Here is an 18,873-nt window from a genome sequence, read left to right as displayed (position 1 = left end):
TTAAATTTTGGAAGTACTATTATTTTCCTTTTAAAATTTACTTATATATATGCATTTAATGTATTTAATATATACAGTTTTTTTTAAGATATAAGTTTTATTTATTTGTAAGGAAGAGTTACAGTGAGAGGAGAAGAGACAGAGTAATCTTCCATCCATTCCCTATATGGCCATCTTCTATCCACTTATTCACTCCCCATATATCAGCAATATGCAGGGCTGGGCCACATGGAAGTCAGGAGCCCCAAGCTTCTTCAGGATCTCTCCCGTGAATTTGGGGGCCCAAGCACTTGGTATCTTTGACTGCTTTTCCTAGGCCACTAACAAGCAGCTGGATTGCAAGTGTAGCAACCCGTACTTGAATTGGCACTGATATGGGATGGCAGTGTCACAGGTGGAGGTTTAACCTGCTGCAGCACAACAGTGGCCCCATCATATAAACAGCTTAAAAACATAATGATAGTTCCCAGCCTTCCTCTCTCCCTATCTCATTTCCAACCTCCCAACTATTTCCTTATTTTTCTTTTAAATTTTGTGATGACAGAGTTTCCATTTACTTTATAATCACAAACTTAATCCTCCAGTAAATGTATAATTCAACAATTAGTAAGTAGAAAGAATACTGTTTCTCAGAAGTATAAATGAGGGTATAACCACGAAATCTCAAGATGTCAATTTCACTCACGTAACGTTTTTCTACTGTATATGTTAATAAGTATAAATCAGAGGAAACATTGGAAACTGGCCTGTTTCACTAAGCATAGTGGTCTCCAATTGCATATATTTTGTTATAAAAGAATTTCATTTTTTATGGCTAAGTAATATTCCCTCATGTATGCATATTACATTTTCTTTATCCATTCATCAGTTGATGGCTATCTGGATTGATTCCATATCTTAGCTGTTGTGAATTGAGCTACTGTAAACACTGAAGTAGATAACTCCTTCATATGCTTATTTAATTTCTTTGGTATGGCAGGATCATATGGTACAGCTATTTTCAGATTTTTGAGGAATCTCCATAATGTCTTCCATAATTTTGCACTAGTTTATATTGCCACCAAAGGTGTGTCAAAGTACATTTTTCTCCACATCCTTGGCAGCATTTTTTTTTTGTTGTTGTTGTTGTTGTTTTGGATATTAGCCTTTCTAAAACTGTAGTGTGGTGAAATCTCAATGTAAATTTCTTTGAATTTCCCTCATGGACAGTGATCCTGAGCATCTTTTAATGTTTCTATTGGCCTTTTGTATTGCATCATTTGAAAACTGTTAATATCCTTAGCCCATTTCTTATCTTTACTGTTTCATATTAATGTAACCCTCTTCTTATGGTTATTATTTACACGATATATCTTTATTCATTCTTTAATTATCAGCCTATTTGTGTATGAATCCTAGGTGTGTCTTTTATGAACAACATATAATTGGAGGTTACTTTTTCTGTATGTTGTGACAATTTATTCTCTGCCTTTGTTTGAGATTCCTAGATCACTTACATTAAGTGTAGTTATTTAATGATATTCAACATTTTCCCATTTTTAAAGCTTGCAAATTGAATATCTATTAACCAAAATGCTTTGGAACAGAAGTGTTTTGCATTTCAAATTATTTAGAATTTTAGAATATTTCCATGTACATAATGAAATATTTGGTGATAAGACCCAAGTCTAAACACAGAATTTATTTGTTTCATATATACCACATATGCATAATCTGAAGGTAACATTATACCATATTTTTATAGTAACTGCCTTTTGAGTGTAAACAATCACATGAGGCCAAGTGTGAAATTTTCTACTTGTGGCCTCATGTTGGTACTTGCAGTGCTTCATATTTGGAGCATTTTGGATTTTTGATTTAGACATGCTTACCTTATAATATCTTTGTGGTACTTGTGTATTAAAATATGCATCTTAAATCATCATGGTTTACTTTAGTTTAATGAGAGTAAGATATCAGCCATTCATCAGGCTTGTTAGCTGTTGCCAGCCAACTTTATTTCTGGCAGAAAGTGTGAGTCTTTTGTGGATATTTTCAGATCTTTTCAGCCATCTTTCACCTTTGCAAGCAGCATCCTTTACCTTTCTGAGAACCAAGCTCTTGTAGGTGCCCAACTGTTTTTCCAAGCAACAGCATCACATGTTGGGGGGTGGAGGGTGGCCTGCACCCTGTCTGCTGGCCTGTGACCCTTTCTGTCTCCTCACTTAGGGGCAATGCAGTGGGGCAGTCTGCATGGGTAATACAGTCTCAGTGACTGCTGCAGGGATGGGGTTGTGCCAGGCAGTCCTCGTGCAGATGGGTTCCACTTGCAATGAGCAGTGCCCAAATGATGGGGCCTAGAGGATGTGAGGGTTGATGTCTGAGACAGCAAGTGCAAGTGTCTCTCTTTCTAGGTTCCTGGGGACAGCATCCCTCTGCTTTTCTTAACACCCTATACCTTCTAGTAAATATTTCTGTGTGGGCTGGATTCTGGGTTCACTGTTCTTGATTTAGTTGGGCTCATGAGGTCACAGTCTTTTTCTTTTCTCATTCATTCATTCATTTATTCATTTTGCTAGTGTGGTAAAATGTCTGTGGTACCCCAGGGTTGGAGATATGGTGGGGACTGTGTCCCAAAGGACATCCTCAGGACAGTGGTGTACTGCTGGTGCAGCCTGTGCTTTGGAGATTGAGGAGGAGACAAGTGAGTTTTTCTCTGAAGAAAGACATCATAGTATTACAGGTGGTTAACCTTACTGGACTCCAAGTTTGTGAATATAAAGATCCCTGCTATAGCTAATGTATCATATGTGTCTGCTGGCTGTCCACTTTACCATTTCACTTGTGATGGGGATTCTCCTGGGCTTTGGAGCTTGGATCACAATTGCTAGTGCACTTTATTTCTCTGTGCGTGTGTGCTGCTGACTCAGGTCTACCTGCACTGCAGTGTTTATGTGTCTTTCTTGTTCGGTTCTAGTGGTTTCACACACAACAAAATCAGCTCTTTATCTATTGTTATGTTTATTTTCCATGGAGGAAGAAGTTAATGCTGAATTAGATCTAATACGTCATTTTAGAAAACCCTAGGTTTCTTTTTTCCTAATGTTTCCTTTTGGTGGCAAATTACCTTTGTGCCCTTATAAAAGGAATTAGGGTTTGTTTTGTCATCATCTGTTTTTCAGAACAGTTAATTTGAGATTAATATTATATCTTCCTCAAATATTTGATAAAATTCATCAAGTAAGACTTCTGGGTCCAGTGATTTTTATTTTTATTTTTTGTGTACATCTCATCTTGTATATTTGTCACAATTAATGAACCATATCCAGTTTCACCTAATTTGTTAATTGAAACTCTCTCTATTCCTCCTATACCTCTAAAAATATAGTAGTCACCACATTGTATTCAGATTTTTTATTAAGCTCCTACATTTGAGGAAGAATACATGGTACAAAACTGTGTTTTGCATATGTCATTTAATATAATGTCTTCTAGTTCCATCCATTTAGCGTGAATGATAAGATTTCATTCTTCTTATGGATGAATGGAATTCTGCTGTATGTATATAAGACAGTTTCTTTATCCATTCATCTGATAAAGGACACCAAGGTTGATCCTGTATCTTAGCTATTGTGAACAGTGTTGTGATAAAACATAATGATTTCAGGTTTTTTGAATATTTTCCCAGTAGAGGGATTTTCAGTTCTATTTCTACACTTTAAAGAAATCTCAAGAGTATAACAAGGGCTATAAGCAATAATCAAATCTCAAAATGTCAATTTTGCTCATATATATCACATTTTCTGGTATTCTCTATACTAGTTACTACAAATCTTGAGGAACAATGGTTTTTCTACTTACTGCTTGTTGAATTCTTTATTTTGTTGAGGGTTGAGCTTGTGATTATATAGTAAATTGAAAATAAGTGCAAAAATTTTTAAAAAATGAGGAAGGAATGTAAGATTGAGGAAGGGAGGGTGGTGTAGGAAGTATCATTATGGTCTTAAAACCGTATATATGAAATGCATGAAATTTATTCCCTTTATATAAATAAAATTTTAAAATAAAAAATAAATCCCCATACTGTTTTCCATAGTGGCTGTACTAATTTACATTTCCACCAATAAGGCATAAGAGTTCCTCTTTCTCCACTTCCATTCCACTATTTGTTACTTTTCATCTTTTGGAAACAGCTATTCTGAAAGAAGTGAGGTGGTATCTTGTTGTGATTTTGATTTGTATTTCCTTGATAGCTAGTGATACTGACAATTTTCACAAATTTTTTGCCCATTTGTATTCTTCTTTCATTTATTTTCTTGTTTTTCTTTTTTAATGCTTTTTAACATTTCGCCATATTAACCTCAATTGTGGACATTACATGCACACGTTCTATTTTTTTCTTGAAAACAGATATTAATATCAGAGTGAGGGTTCATGACAATTATAACATGGAACAAAGAATGTATTGCCATTTACATGATTTGATTTGGTGAAGCAATATTTATAACTAAATACCCAGTGAGTGAGATGACATCCATACACTTTTAATTTTCAGAAATATGAAGACATATGTGCTTTTTTCTTTCTGAATTTGGCTTATTTCACTTAGCATTAAGATGTCCACTTATATCCATTGCATTGTAAATGTCAGTATTCATTATTTATATGGCTGAGCAGTATTCTATTATATATGTGTACCACAGTTTCTATATCCAGTCATCAGTTGATGGATGTCATGTTTGGTTAAATATCTCGGCTGTTGTGAATTAAACTGCTCTAAACAAAGGAGTGCTAGTATCTCTGTCAAATGCTGATTACATTTCCTTTTGATATATTCCAAGAAATAGGATAGTTGTATCATATGGTAGATCTATTTTTAGTTTTCTGAGGAATCTCCATATTATTTTCCATAACTGTTATACCAGCTTGTATCTCTACTAACAGTGTAACACAGTACCTGTTTTTCTCCATAATCTTGCCAGCATTTGTGATGTTTAGATTTTTGGATCCTAGTCATTCATTATGGTTTTATTTTCTCTGATGGCAAGTGATCTTCAGCATTTTTTGTGTGCCTGTTGTCCATTTATATTTCATCCTTTGAAAAATACCTGTTTATATCCTTTGACCATTTCTTACCTGGATTATTTGTTTATTTTGTTATTGTTGAGTTTCTTGAACTCCTTACATATTCTAAATAGTAATCCTTTATTGGATGCATAGTTTGCAGATGTTTTCTCCCATTCTTTTAGTTGCTTCTTCAATTTACTGATTGTTTCCTTTGCTGTGCAATATACAAAACTTGTATAACTAAAAAAAAATTTTAAAAAGCTGGTTAGCTTAATGTAATCCCATTTGTCTGTTTTTGTGTTCATTTCCTAGGCTCCTGAGTCTTATCCAAGAATGGTTTGCCAAATGCAAAGCCTTTTCCTTATGCTTTCTTTTAGTAATCTGATAGTTTCAGGTCTTAGGTTTAAATTTTAAATCCATTTTGAATTGATTTTTGTATAGTGTGTAAGGTGGAGGTCTTGTTTCAAACTTTTGCAAGTAGAAATCCAATTTTCACAACACTATTTGTTGAAGAGACATTTTGGTATGATAATAGCTTATTTGCTAAAGATTAGATTATTGTAGATACAGGGTTTGATTTTTTAAAGTTGTTGTTCTGCTCCATTGATCTGTGTGTCTGTTTTTTTGTGCCAGCACCAGTCTATTTTGTGTATAATAGAACTGTAGTACACCTTGAAAGCTGGTATTGTGATATCTCTGACTTTGGTTGATTATTTAAGATTTCTTTGTGTATTCAGGGTCTTTTGTATTTACATATAAATTTAAGATTTTTTTCTATTTATTTTTTATTTATTTATTTATTTTTTGACTGGCAGAGTTAGACAGAGAGAGACAGGGAGAAAGGACTTCCTTCCATTGGTTCATCCCCCAAATGGCCGCTACGGCCCACATGTTGGGCCGATCAGAAGCCAGGAGCCAGGTGCTTCCTCCTGGTCTCCCATGCGGGTACAGGGCCCAAGCACTTGGGCCAACCTCCACTGCACTCCTGGGCCACAGCAGAGAGCTGGACTGGAAGAGGAGCAACCAGGACACAATCTGGTGCCCCAACTGGGACTAGAACCCAGAGTACCAGCATCACAGGCGGAGGATTAGCCTAGTGAGCCATGGCACTGGCCAGATTTTTTTCTAATTATGTGAACGTTATGTCTTATGTGAATTATGTTCTTAGAATTATTAATGGGATTATTGGACATTTTGACCATGTTACTTCCCTCAGTTCATAAACATGGAATATTTTTCCATTGCTGTCCCTCTTTGTTCTTTCATTGATGTTTTGTAATTTTCATTACAGAGTCATATCCTTGATTGAAATTATCCCAAGATATTTTACCTTTTGTGAATGGGATTGGTCTTATAAGTTCTTTCTCAGCTAGGATGCTGTTGAGGTATCATAATGCTATTTTTTTGTGTGTGTTTTACATCCTACCACTTTTCTAAATTCTCTTATTAGTTTTGATAAACACATAATGGAATCTTTTACTTTCCTTATGTATAGGATCATGTCATCTGCAAACAGGGATAATTTGACTTCCTCTTTTCCAGCAGTTTGTATCACTTTCTTTTTCTTGCCTAGTGGCACTGGTAAAACTTGCAAAAGTATATTGAATAATAGTGATGAGACTGCTTCCAGATTATAGTGGAAAAGCTTCCAACTTTTCTCCATTCAGTATGATGCTGATTATGGTTGGTTTTTTGTTGTTGTTGTTGTTGGGAGATAATTTATTTAATATAAGTTATTTGCACTAGTGATATTCCACATCACACACCAACATCTGAATTAATGACAGTAAGTATGGCTGCTAAAAACAAAATATCCTGAATTATAGTGGTCTAACAGAATAGACATTTATTGTTTTTTTATACCACAGTCCCACCATTTATTTTCTTTTTTTTTCTTTTTTTAATTTTTTATTTCATAAATGTGAATTAACAAAGAGCAACTTTTGTATTGTTGTGGCTTCCCCCACCAACCTCCCTCCCTCCCATGGCCCTCTCCTCTCCCTCTCCCATCCCACCCTTTATCGAGTTTCATTTTCAATTACCTTCATATACTGAAGATCAACTTGGTATATACTAAGCAAGGATTTCAACAGGCTGCATTCACACAACTGCACAAGGTATAGGGTATTGTTTGACTAGTAGTGTTTTTAAGTTTCATAGTAAAACACATTAAGGACAGAGATCCTACGTGGGGAGCATGTACCCAGTGACTCCCGTTGTTTATTTAACAATTGGCACTCTTATTTATGACGTCAGCAATCACCCGAGACTCTTGCTATGAGCTGTCTAGGCTATGAAAGTCCCTTGAGTTCACCAACTCTGAACTTGTTTAGTCAAGGCCATGTCACAGTGGAGGTTCCTTCCTCCCTTTAGAGAAACATGCCTCTCTCCTTGATGGCCTGTTCCTTCTGCTGGGGTCTCGTTCACCAGGGTCTTTCATTTAGATTGTTTTTTGCCACCGTGTCATGGCTTTCCATGCCTGTGAGACTCTCATGGACCTTTTAGCCAGATCCAAATGTCCCAAGGGTTGATTCTGAGGCAGGAGTGCTGTTTTGGGCATTTGCCATTCTATGAGTCTGCTGTGTGTCCTGCTTCCTCTGCAGGATCATTCTCTCCCTTTTAATTCTATCCTTCATTATTTGCTTACACTGGTCTTATTTGTGAAATCTCTTCGACACATACCCTATCTTTTTGATCGGTTGTGTGTTTATACTTATCACTTTTTCCCCCCTCCCATAACTTCCCTCCCACCCGCAATGCTCCCCTTTCCCGCTCCCTTTCCCCTTCCATTCACATCAAGATTCATTTTCAATTCTCTTTATATACAGAAGATCAGTTTAGTATATATTAGGTACAGATTTCAACAGTTTGCCCCCATATAGCAACACAAAGTGAAAAAAATACTGTTGGAGTACTAGTTATAGCATTAAATAACAGTGTACAGCACATTAAAGACAGAGATCCTACATAATATTTTTTTAAAAAACTAATTAATTTTCTATGCCAAGTGCGCTGGCATTGGTACCTGCCTTCTTGGTAAAATTGATTTGAAATCCCCTGGCACATTTCTAGTTCCACCATTGGAGGTAAGTCCGAGTGAACATGTGCCAACCTATATATCTCCTCCCTCTCTTATTCCCACTCCTATGTTTAACATAGATCACTTTTCTGTTAATTTTAAACACCTAAGAATGATTGTGCATTGATTACAGAGTTCAACCAGTGGTCTTATGTAGAACAAACAGAGCAACAACAACAACAACCACAACAACAAAAATACTAAAAGGAATAAAATAGTAAGTTGTTCCTCAACAGTCTAGACAAGGGCTGATCCTGTCATTGTCTCTCATAGTGTCCATTTCACTTAGCAACAACAACAAAAAATACTAAAAGAAATAAAATAGTAAGTTGTTCCTCAACAGTCTAGACAAGGGCTGATCCTGTCATTGTCTCTCATAGTGTCCATTTCACTTCAATGGGTATCATTTTAGATGCTCGTTTAGTTGCCATCGATCAGGGAGAACATATGATATTTGTTCCTTTTGGACTGGCTTATTTCACTCAGCATGATATTTTCCAGCTTCCTCCATTTTGTTGTAAATGCCAGGATTTCATTGTTTTTTACTGCTGTATAGTGTTCAATAGAATACATATTCCATAGTTTCTTTATCTAGTCATCCGTTGATGGACATTTAGGTTGATTCCATGTCTTAGCTATTGTGAATTGAGCTGCAACAAATATCGAGGTGCAAATGGCTCTTTTTTTTCTCCCCTTTAATTCCACTTGGGTAAATTCCAAGGAGTGGGATGGCTGGGTCCTGTGGTAGTGCTATATTCAGGTTTCTGAGGACTCTCCACACTGTCTTCCATAGTGGCTTAACCAGTTTGCATCCCCACCAACAGTGGATTAGTGTCCCTTTTTCCCCACATCCTCGCCAGCATCTGTTGTTGGTTGATTTTTTTTTTAAACATATTGCTTTGATTGTATGTCTCTTCTGTGGTCAATTTTTCAGTGTTCTTTTTCAGGAAAGGTGTATTTTTTCAAGTATTTTATGTGCATCTATTGAGATAATTATATTTTTTGTCTTCTTTGGTTTATTAATATGATGTATCACATTGATTGATTTGAGTATGTTGAAAAAAATTTGTGTATGGGGAAAAATCTCACTTGTTCATGGTAGATGACATTTTTGATGTGTTGTTGGATTTGACATTCTACTAATGGTTGAAGATTTTTGCATCTGGATTATTCAGGATTATTAAGATATAGTTCTCTTTTTTTGGCTGTATCACTGCTTTTTAAATTAATATAATGCTGGCCTCATAGATTGAGTTTAGAAGGGTCCCTCCCTTTCAATTATTAAATTATTAAAGGGATTAGTTCCTCCTTAAGAGTTTGGTAAAATTCTTCCATAAAGCCATCTGACTCTGGCCTTGTCTTTATTGGAAGGATGTATGTACTTATTCAGTCTCAGCTTTGATTATTGGCCTCGTCAGGTTTTCTATTTATCTGTGCCTAATGTTGGTAAATTGTATGTGTCCAGAAATCCATTCATTTCTTTGAGATGCTCCAATTTGTTGGCATATGGCTGTTTGTAGTAACTCCTAATGGCTCTTTCTATTTCTGTGGTATCAGTTGTAACATCTCCTCTTTGATATTAATTTGCATTTTCTTCCTCTTTTTCTATATTATTTAGGCCAGTGGTTTATCTATTTTGTTAATTTTTTAAACAGCTTTCCTATTCACTGATCTTTTGTATGGTTTTAGGATTTCTATTTTGTTTATGTATTCTCTAATTTTTATGGTTTCTTTCTCTTGCTGATTTAGGGTTTGGTTTGTTTGTGTGTTTCTTGTTCCTGGATCTTTCAACATTAGATCATTTAGTTGATAACTTTCTCATTTTTTGATATAGGTACCTATTGTCATAAGCTTTCCTCTTAACCCTTTCTTGTATCTCATTAAGTTTTTTTTTTTTTAATTTTAGGATTTATTTATTTATTTGAAAGAGTTACACAGAAAGAAGGAGAGACAGAGAGAGAGTTCTTCCATCTGCTGGTTCACTCCTTAGTTGGCCACAACGGCAGGAGCTATGCCAATCTAAAGCCAAAGGCCAGGAGCTTCTTCCAGGTCTCCAACGAAGGTACAGGGACCCAAAGACTTAGGACATCTTCCTGCTTTCCTAGGCCATAGCAGAGAGCTGGATGGGAAGTGTAGCAGCTGGGACTTGAAGCAGCGTCCATATGGGATGCCAGCAATGCAGGCAGCGGCTTTACCTGCTACACCACAGCACTGGCCCAGTCTCATTTAGTTTTGATATATTGTGTTTTCATTTTTACTCATTTCAAGGATTTTTAAAAATTTTCTGTTTTGATTTCTTCTATGACCCACTGTTTATTCAGGAGCATGTTATTCAGTTTCCATTTGTTTGTATATTTTATGAAGTTTTTTGCTATTAGTTTGTAGTTTCATTCCATTTTGGTCAGAAAAGGTACATGTAATATTTCAATTTTTAATTTGTTGAGATATTTCTTTTTAAAAGATTAACCTTATTTATTTGAAAGGAAGAATTACAGAGACAGAGAGAAAGAGAGAATGTCTTCCAACCACTGGCTCACTCCCAAATAGTTACAACAGCTAGAGTTGGGCCAGACTGAAGTCAAAAGCCAGGAGCTTCTTCCAGGTCTCCCACATGGGTGCAGGGGCCCAATCACTTGGACCATATTCTGCTGCTTTCCTGGGCACATTAGCAGGGAGCTGGATCAGAAATGGAGCAGCTGAGACTTGAACTGGTGCCCATATGAAATATTTTACCTGCCACAGAACAACCTAGTTTCCTGCTGATACTTATTTCATGGCATAGTATATGGTCTATACTATAGAATGTTCCATGCTCTTATGAAGATAATGTGTATTCTGAAGAAGTAGAGTGTACTATCTGTAGATATCTATTAGGTCAATTCAGTCCATAGTATATATTAGCTCTGTTGTTTATTTGATTTTTCATCGGCTCACTGATGAAAGTAAGATGTTGAAGTAACCAATTATTATTGTATTGGAGCTTATGTCTCCCTTTAGATTAATTGACACTTGTTTATATAAAACTGGGTACCCTAGCATTGGGAACATATGCACTTCCTATAATCACATGTTTTATTGAATTGATCCCATAATCATAATCCCTTTTGACAGTTTTTGTCTTATAATCCACTTGAATAATAGAGTTTTAGATTTTCATGTTCATTTTAGATTTCCATTTGCATGGAATATCTTTTTCCATCCTTTCACTTTTAGTCTTTGTGTTTTATTTTTGGTGAACTATACTTATTGTAGGCAGCCTGTGTCAACTGTAGATGGTCTTGCTTTAATCCATTCAACCAGTCTGTCTTTTAGTTGGGGAATTTATTACATTTACATTCAAGGTTATTATTATAAGTAATGATTTGGTCCTGCCATTTTCTCAAAAATATTCATTTTGTTTGTTTTGAATCCCCTTTGTGCTTTAAAAGGGTGTTTTCTGCTTTCACATTCTTTCATGATGGTGATTCTCATCATGTATATAGTATCTCCTTAAGTATCATGTGAAGCTGTGCAGGTCTTTCATTGTTTTTGATTCAGAAAGTATTTTTTTTTCATCTTCATTTTTGAATGAGAGCTTCAGTGTGTATTCTGGATTGACATGGTTTTTTTTTGTTCCTTTTTTTTTTTTCATTTTAGACTTTGGACTGTATCTCTCCATTCTCTCCTGGAGGGTTTCTATTGAGAAACCTGCTGTCAGTCTGATGGGGGTTTCTTTAAAAGCTGTCTGTCATTTTATATAGATTTTAGGATATTCTGTTTATGTTTTACTTTTGAAACTTTGACTAAAATGTGTCCAGGTGAGGGTGAGGATCTTTTCTGATCATGCCTGTAATGGGTTCTGTACACGTCCTATTTTTGAATGTCCTCATTGTTCTTCAAATTGAGGACATTCTCTGCTTTTATTTCACTGAAAAAGTTTTCTAAGCTATTCTATTTTTCTCTTCTTTCAGGAACTCCTAAGACATGTATATTAGGTTATGTGATAGTATCTCATAGATCTTGAACACTGTGTTTGACTTTTTCTAATGTATTCTTTTTTTGTCTGACTGGGATGTTTCTAAAGATTTGCCTTCCAGCTTAGATATTCTTTCTTCTGCCTCATGGAGTCTATTAAGGCTTTCCATTGTATCTTTTTTCACATGCTGAATTTTTCATTTCTAATATCTCAGTTTGATTTTTCTTTAATATTTCTAAACCAGGACAATTTCTTGCCTGTGTCATGTATGGATTTGTTTACCTCATGTAATTACTGTTCTGTGTTTCTGAGCAATCTTACCATCATTCTTAATTCCTTTTCAGACATTTCATCAATCTCCTCATCTTCACAGTCTCAAAGTACTGTTGTGTTCCTTTGGAAGAACCATATTGTCGTCCTTTTTCTTGTATTTGTCTACTCTTACACGTCTGGGGCAACGCTTGTTGGTATCCACTTGGAAGGCTTTGCTCTTGAAAATTTGCATTTGTAGCTTACTGGAATTTCTGTACCTCCAGCTAATAGCCAGAGTGTGCTGAGTGGTGCCTGGGAGCTCTGGCCAGCATTTGTGGGTGTTGCAAGTGTTAGGAATGACACTCATGTTAGGCATGGTAGATTTCCTCTATCATTGGTGAGGGGGAGAGTGTGGTCACACTGGCTCATGTGTTCATGGTCTCAGTCCTTCTCTGTGCCAAGGTGATACAGCTGCCTAGGGTGAGATCAGAGTGACTACAAATTCTACCTAATAGGGTTCATGAGCTAATTGCACAAAGGATCTATGTGCACTGTAATGCGAGGGCAGGGCACTGTGCAATGACACCTCCACCCCTACCCCACATACTCAGGGAATTTTAAGTTTCTGGAGTGAGACCCAGTGATTTTGCAAAGAATTTCTCAGTTCCACAGCCTATCGCACAGGCACAGGATTCCCACAGTCACAGGGTGCAGGGGATCTACTATCTGCCCTGTAAACCTCCATTTCCATAGAGACGGCTGCCTTTTCCCTGGAGCTAGCTGCCTGTCCAGCAGAGATCTGCTTTTGGCCTCTGCAGGTTAAGTCCAGAGCTTTGATGGTAATGCTTTGTTACACATTTTAAAATCTCATGTGTTCGGAGACATTTTCAAGACTTCTTAAACATTATTTGGAGGGATTAATATAAAATATGGTTTTGTTATTAAATTTGTGTTCACTAAGTTGTTCTGGATTCTCTAGGAACAGATATCCTATATTATTCCAATTTATGAGACACTGTACACTGTGCATCTTAAAAAAAGGTAATTTTTTATTATTTAGTTTTGGATTTTATTTCTATGAAGCTATTTACTCGTAATAAAAAAGACAATGAAGAAATAATACATATAACAATTATTAACAATTTACTTATCTTAGATGACAGTCACTCCCCTGTGACTTAGTTAAAATTTTGGTCCTAATGCCTCAAATGGTGTTTTGTGAGTGGAGATTGGGAACATGAAAAATATGACTCACCTACTGAAGGCCAGGCTAAATGATACTAAGTTTGAAGGAACATCAAGACCTCTGTAATCAGGGAATGCTGTCAAAATAAGTAAATCTGTGACAGATTCTATTATGGAGGATTTTATCAGAGAGGTAAGACCACCTTGAAAATTAAGAGCTGTTATATAGTAATTAGATTTTGCATTGTTACAGGGCTGGTGAATAATTTATGGAAAATATTAGTAGCTATATGCCACTCTTCATAAAATTGGGAAAATAATTGAAATGATTTTCAGCAACATTTAATTTTTTGAAGGAAACCTAGTTGAGAAAAATGACCTTAGAATCAATTTGTGACATTCCAAGAGGAGAAGAGGAGAGTTTTAGTTCAGTCTGAGAGTGGAACTTTTTGAGAAAGACAGTTGGTGAGAAACTGGAGTGAGATGTAGCAAGTATTAAAAAAAAAAAAATACCTCTTCAGAAACGCTGGACAGAGATAGAAGAAAAAAAAGGCTTGGATCCATACATTTTATATTTTAAATCCACATAGATGGCCACAAATCATTTTTATGAAAGAAAAAACAGGGAGTTTCTTAGAGATGAAAGGTGTAAACAAAGTGATTCACTCTGTAAGAATCACAGGATTCTTACAATAAGGGGTCAATTTACTCTTTAGACATATTAAGGAGAATATGGTATATGGCAACTCCAAAACATTTGAAAAGTTCACTGGGACTTGTGGGAAGACTCACACTGCATTTGAATATCACATTAAGACTATTAACAGTGTTAAGAAATAAAATGGAGCTTGGGATATTGATAGGAAATGTGTATATTGTTTTGGTGTAATACCTACATATTAGTATAATAACCCAATGATCAGTAGGAAACTTTTGCAAATAACGTGTAAGAAAAATAAGGAGAAACACCACTATCATTGAAGAAGTTGAGATTTTTTTCTAACAGAAACTGAGGGGACAAAAAAAAAAGATTTGATAGCAGATTGGTTATAGCGCTGGCAGGTACTTAGGTGGTCAGAAAAACGGAGATAGATCTCAATCAGAGGACATAGGGCCCCACTGTTGAAAGAAGCTATATATGAAGTGCTTGTGGGACATGCCAGGGGTAATGTTTAGTTGATAGTAAATTTAATTTAGAACATTGGACAGAAAGTAGTTTTCAAAATCCTTTTATGATAAAAGCTGTCAACAAATTGTAATAGAAGAGCTGTACCTCAACCTAGTAAACACTGGATATGACGAGTCCATGGATAACAGTGAAATATTGGTAGCATTTTATATAGGATTGAGAACAAGACAGGGGTGCTTACTCTCACTAATTCTGTTCAATGTAGTGTTATAAATCTTAGCCAGAGAAATTAGGAAAGAGAATGAAATAAAAGGAATCACAATAAGAAAGAAAGAAGAAAACTGTTCCTATTTGTATATGATTTGATTTTCGCTGAATGCTCTGAAGACCCAATAAACTAAAAACTAATAAACAGTTCAGTAAAGAAGTAGGATACAAAATCAGCTTACAAATCAGCAGTGTTTCTATACACTAATGAAGTACAATATGAAGAAAAATCAAGAAAACAATCTGTTTTATAATATATAAAAATAAAATAGGGATAAAATTTTAAAATTTATTCTCAAGGGACTTATGAAGGGAGGGAGTTGGGGGCAGTAACAGAGAGAGGGCAAGCCCTCCCATCTGCTGATTCATTCCTAAAATTCCTGTAATGTCTGAGACTGGGTCAGCCCAGAGCCAGGAGCCAAGAACTCAATCATGATCTCTCAAATTGAACTTGAAGTTTCAGTGCATGCAATAAAATGAATATGAGTTTTACTTTTACTTCATTATAAAATTTAAAATTTGACATAGTCGTAGCATTTACATTCAAATATCAGAAAGTACCATACTCCTTCATCCAGTTCATATCTCTGTAAATTTTAAAGTCCTTTTCTCCTTTGTCAGCTTATTTTCTATTAAGGATCAGTGCTTTAAGTTAGGAAAATTATTTTACTTATGTGTATTCCGTGGATAAAGTTAAGTATATCTCAAAAATACTCCTTTTACTAAAGATTAGCAAAAATTTTTTCTAAAGGTGAAATAAATTTATCAGGCTTTCAAGGCCATATAGTATCTGCCAAATAAACGTTGCTATTGTGCATGAAACTTGTGTAACTTAAATAAAATTTTAAAAAAAGAAAGTAGCCATAAATAAAATGTAAATGAATGGTTGTGGCTTTGATCTAATAAAACTATTTACAAAGAATGGGTCAGATTTGATCTAAATCTATCAGTTTACTGATCACTGCTGTATATGTTTAAAAAATGACAGCTTTTAAAATTATCTCTTATATTCAGGTATTTTTTGGCAGATAATTTCATCATTTATTTGTATCATCAAGGAACTCTGGATTCTCATTCTTCAGATATACAGGTATGATTTAAGTTCTGTGTTTTGTAGAGTTTTAAAAACTTTTTAAAATGCTTTTCTAATATATCAGCTTTCAAGATTCATAGGCAGTATATTTAAGACATTTCATTGATTACATCTTGATTGCTCAAGTAAATTGATTAAATTAGATGGCTGGCGTCACAGCACAATAGGTTAATCCTCCACCTGTGGCACCGGCAAAGTGGGTTCTAGTCCCGGTCGGGGCTCCAGATTCTGTCCCAGTTGCTCCTCTTCCAGTCCAGCTCTCTGCTGTGGCCCGGGAATGCAGTGGAGGAAGGCCCAAGTCTTTGGACCCTGTACCTACATGGGAGACCAGGAGAAGCACCTGACTCCTGGCTTCGGATCAGCGCGGTGCACCGGCCACAGCGCGCCAGCCACAGTGACCATTGGGGGGTGAACCAACGGAAAAAGGAAGGCCTTTCTCTGTCTCTCTCTCTCTCTCTCTCTCTCTCTCTCACTCTCTCACTGTCCACTCTGCCTGTCAAAAAAAAAGAAAAAAGAAAGAAAGAAAAGAAATTTGTCTTTCCTGAATTCTTAATAAATAAAGACAAATGAGATTGACTTAGCATCTTTCACAGTACCTATAACACAATTACTATTTTGTCAGATAATTGAAAATAAAAGAATAAGAAAAGCACATACCAATGTTTTTGGACATAAATCACAGGTTTCTTATTTTATAAAACTATCAGTCAATAAATCCCTTTCTATCAGTCAATAAATCCTACTGACTGTCCTTGCAACTATATATCAGAATTCACCCTTTTTTTCCTCTGCCTTCATTCTCTGACAGCACCCATTTCCAAGTAAGCCTCGTATCTATCCACAGCTTCCTGAATAATTTCCTTTCCATACCCTGCCCATCTGCTCAGTCAGTTCTCATCATGATAACCAGATGGACCCTGACAGCCTAATCAGGCCATGGCTAGTCAGGGGGCTTCGCATTGCTCAAAAAGTAAAGGACAAAGTCATTTCAGATTTTCCATGTTTTACACAGGCTAGCTACTTTTTACCCTTCTGGTTTTGTTTCCTGTTACCAGTGTTACTGTATTCTGCCCACACTGGTCTCCTTTCTGTTCTTAATACATACTAGCTGTGTTCTCCTTTCAAAAACTTTGTACTTTCTAGTTCCAAATGCTTATTCATTCCCAAGATATGACATGTTTTCCTCATTTTCTTCAGGTCTTTGCTCAAAATTACTGTTTTTGTCCTTCACTAATCCCTGTTTTAAGTTGTACTCTTATCCTTGGTACTGTGTATTTCTTTTACTTGTTTTTCTTTTCCCTATGGTAGTTAGCAATATGTGATATGCCATTCATTTTATCTATTTGTTTTCTGTGTCCTCAGTGAGATATATATCTTCATGAAAAGAAAACTTTTGATCTGTTATATTTGCTTGTGTAAATGCTAGGTATAAAAAAGTATCCTGTATGTGCTTAGCAGATAACTCAAACTGCTGAAACATGGAACTGGCCATCATGTTGCTTTACTTTTATTGGATAGGGTCATCATTTCCCTTCCTTGCTTGCTCCTCTTCCCCCTTAATTCCATCATAAAACAATGTGTTAATAAGAAGTCTTGTTTATAGCCCTTGTCTGTATTCCTGCACAACAGTGGTCTTTCTCCTTTTTTAGGGGATAAGTAAGCCTGTGATCTCAAAGTAAATTAAAAATATAACAAAAATTAAAATAAAAAAGGAAACTAAGGAGGATGGGAAATTTCATTATATAGCTAGAATTGTATCTGTGAACTACATGAAATATGTTATATTAATAAGAAAGATATCTTATATTTCTTCATATATAATTTATAGCACCATTGAGTCTTGGAAGCTATATAATCTTTGCTTTATTCTGTGACAATGTTGTTTGCTTAAAACATTTATTTATTTAAAGGGGATGAGGGGGAGATAAAGGGGAAAGATTTCTCTTCTATCCACTAGTTCACTCCCCAAGTGGCCTACAACAATCAAGGCTGAGTAGGATGGGAACAGAGTCAGAAAATCCATCTTTGTCTCCCACATAGGCAGCAAGGGCCCATGCATTCCCAGTTGCATTAACAAGAAGCTCAGTTCAAGTGTAACAGCAGGGACTGCCTGCAGGTGTATCAAGTAGTGGTGTAACTTGCTGCACAAGTGCACTACAAGGATAACCCCTGTGACAATGTTTTCTGCCATTTGTATCCCTAGCTTGATCATACTGTGGTCAGAGAAAAACCCTTGTAGAATTTCAGTCCTTTGGAATTTGTTGAATCCTGCTTTATGGCCCAGAATATAGTTTGATTTTGGTAAATGTTCCATATGTGTGGGGTTTTTTGTTTTGTTTTAGAAAGCTTTTATTTAATAAATATAAATTTCATAGGTGTTTGGAATATAGCAGTTCTTCCCCCGATACCCGCCTTCCCATCCCCACTCCCATCCCACCACCCACTCCCTCTCCCATCCCATTCTTCATTAAGATTCATTTTCAATTATCTTTACATACAGAAGATCAACTCTATACTAAGTAAAGATTTCAACGGTTTGCACCCATACAAAGTATAAAGTACTGTTTGAAGACAAATTCTACCATTAATTCGCATAGTACAACACATTAAGGACAGAGACCCTACAGGGGGACAAGTGAATAGTGACTCCTGTTGTTGATTTAACAATTGACACTCTTATTTATAATGTCAGAGTTCACCCAAGGCTCTTGTCATGAGCTGCCAAGGCTATGGAAGCCTCTTGAGTTCACAAACTCCATCATTATTTAGACAGGGCCATAAGCAAAGTGGATGTTCTCTCCTCCAGAGAAAAGTACCTCGTTCTTTAATGGTCCCTTCTTTCCACTGGGATCTTCCATATGTGTGTT

At 35.9% G+C, this 18,873-nt stretch overlaps 1 protein-coding gene across 1 annotated transcript in view; it reads left to right on the top strand.

The window, feature by feature from the left end:
- The first annotated feature begins 2,595 nt into the window (after window positions 1-2,595).
- LOC133775468 (disintegrin and metalloproteinase domain-containing protein 32-like) overlaps window positions 2,596-18,873 on the top strand; it is a 137,551-nt gene continuing 121,273 nt past the window's right edge. Inside the window, exons 1-4 of the mRNA XM_062213801.1 lie at window positions 2,596-2,683; window positions 13,086-13,171; window positions 13,312-13,373; window positions 15,928-16,003. Of these exons, the coding sequence (XP_062069785.1) occupies window positions 2,596-2,683; window positions 13,086-13,171; window positions 13,312-13,373; window positions 15,928-16,003 (312 nt within the window). The remainder of the gene's footprint in view (window positions 2,684-13,085; window positions 13,172-13,311; window positions 13,374-15,927; window positions 16,004-18,873) is intronic.

This window comes from Lepus europaeus, chromosome 16, assembly GCF_033115175.1.
Source record: "Lepus europaeus isolate LE1 chromosome 16, mLepTim1.pri, whole genome shotgun sequence".
NCBI lineage: Eukaryota > Metazoa > Chordata > Mammalia > Lagomorpha > Leporidae > Lepus > Lepus europaeus.
Note: the sequence above shows the minus strand (reverse complement) of the source record. Positions and strands in the feature narration are given on the sequence as shown.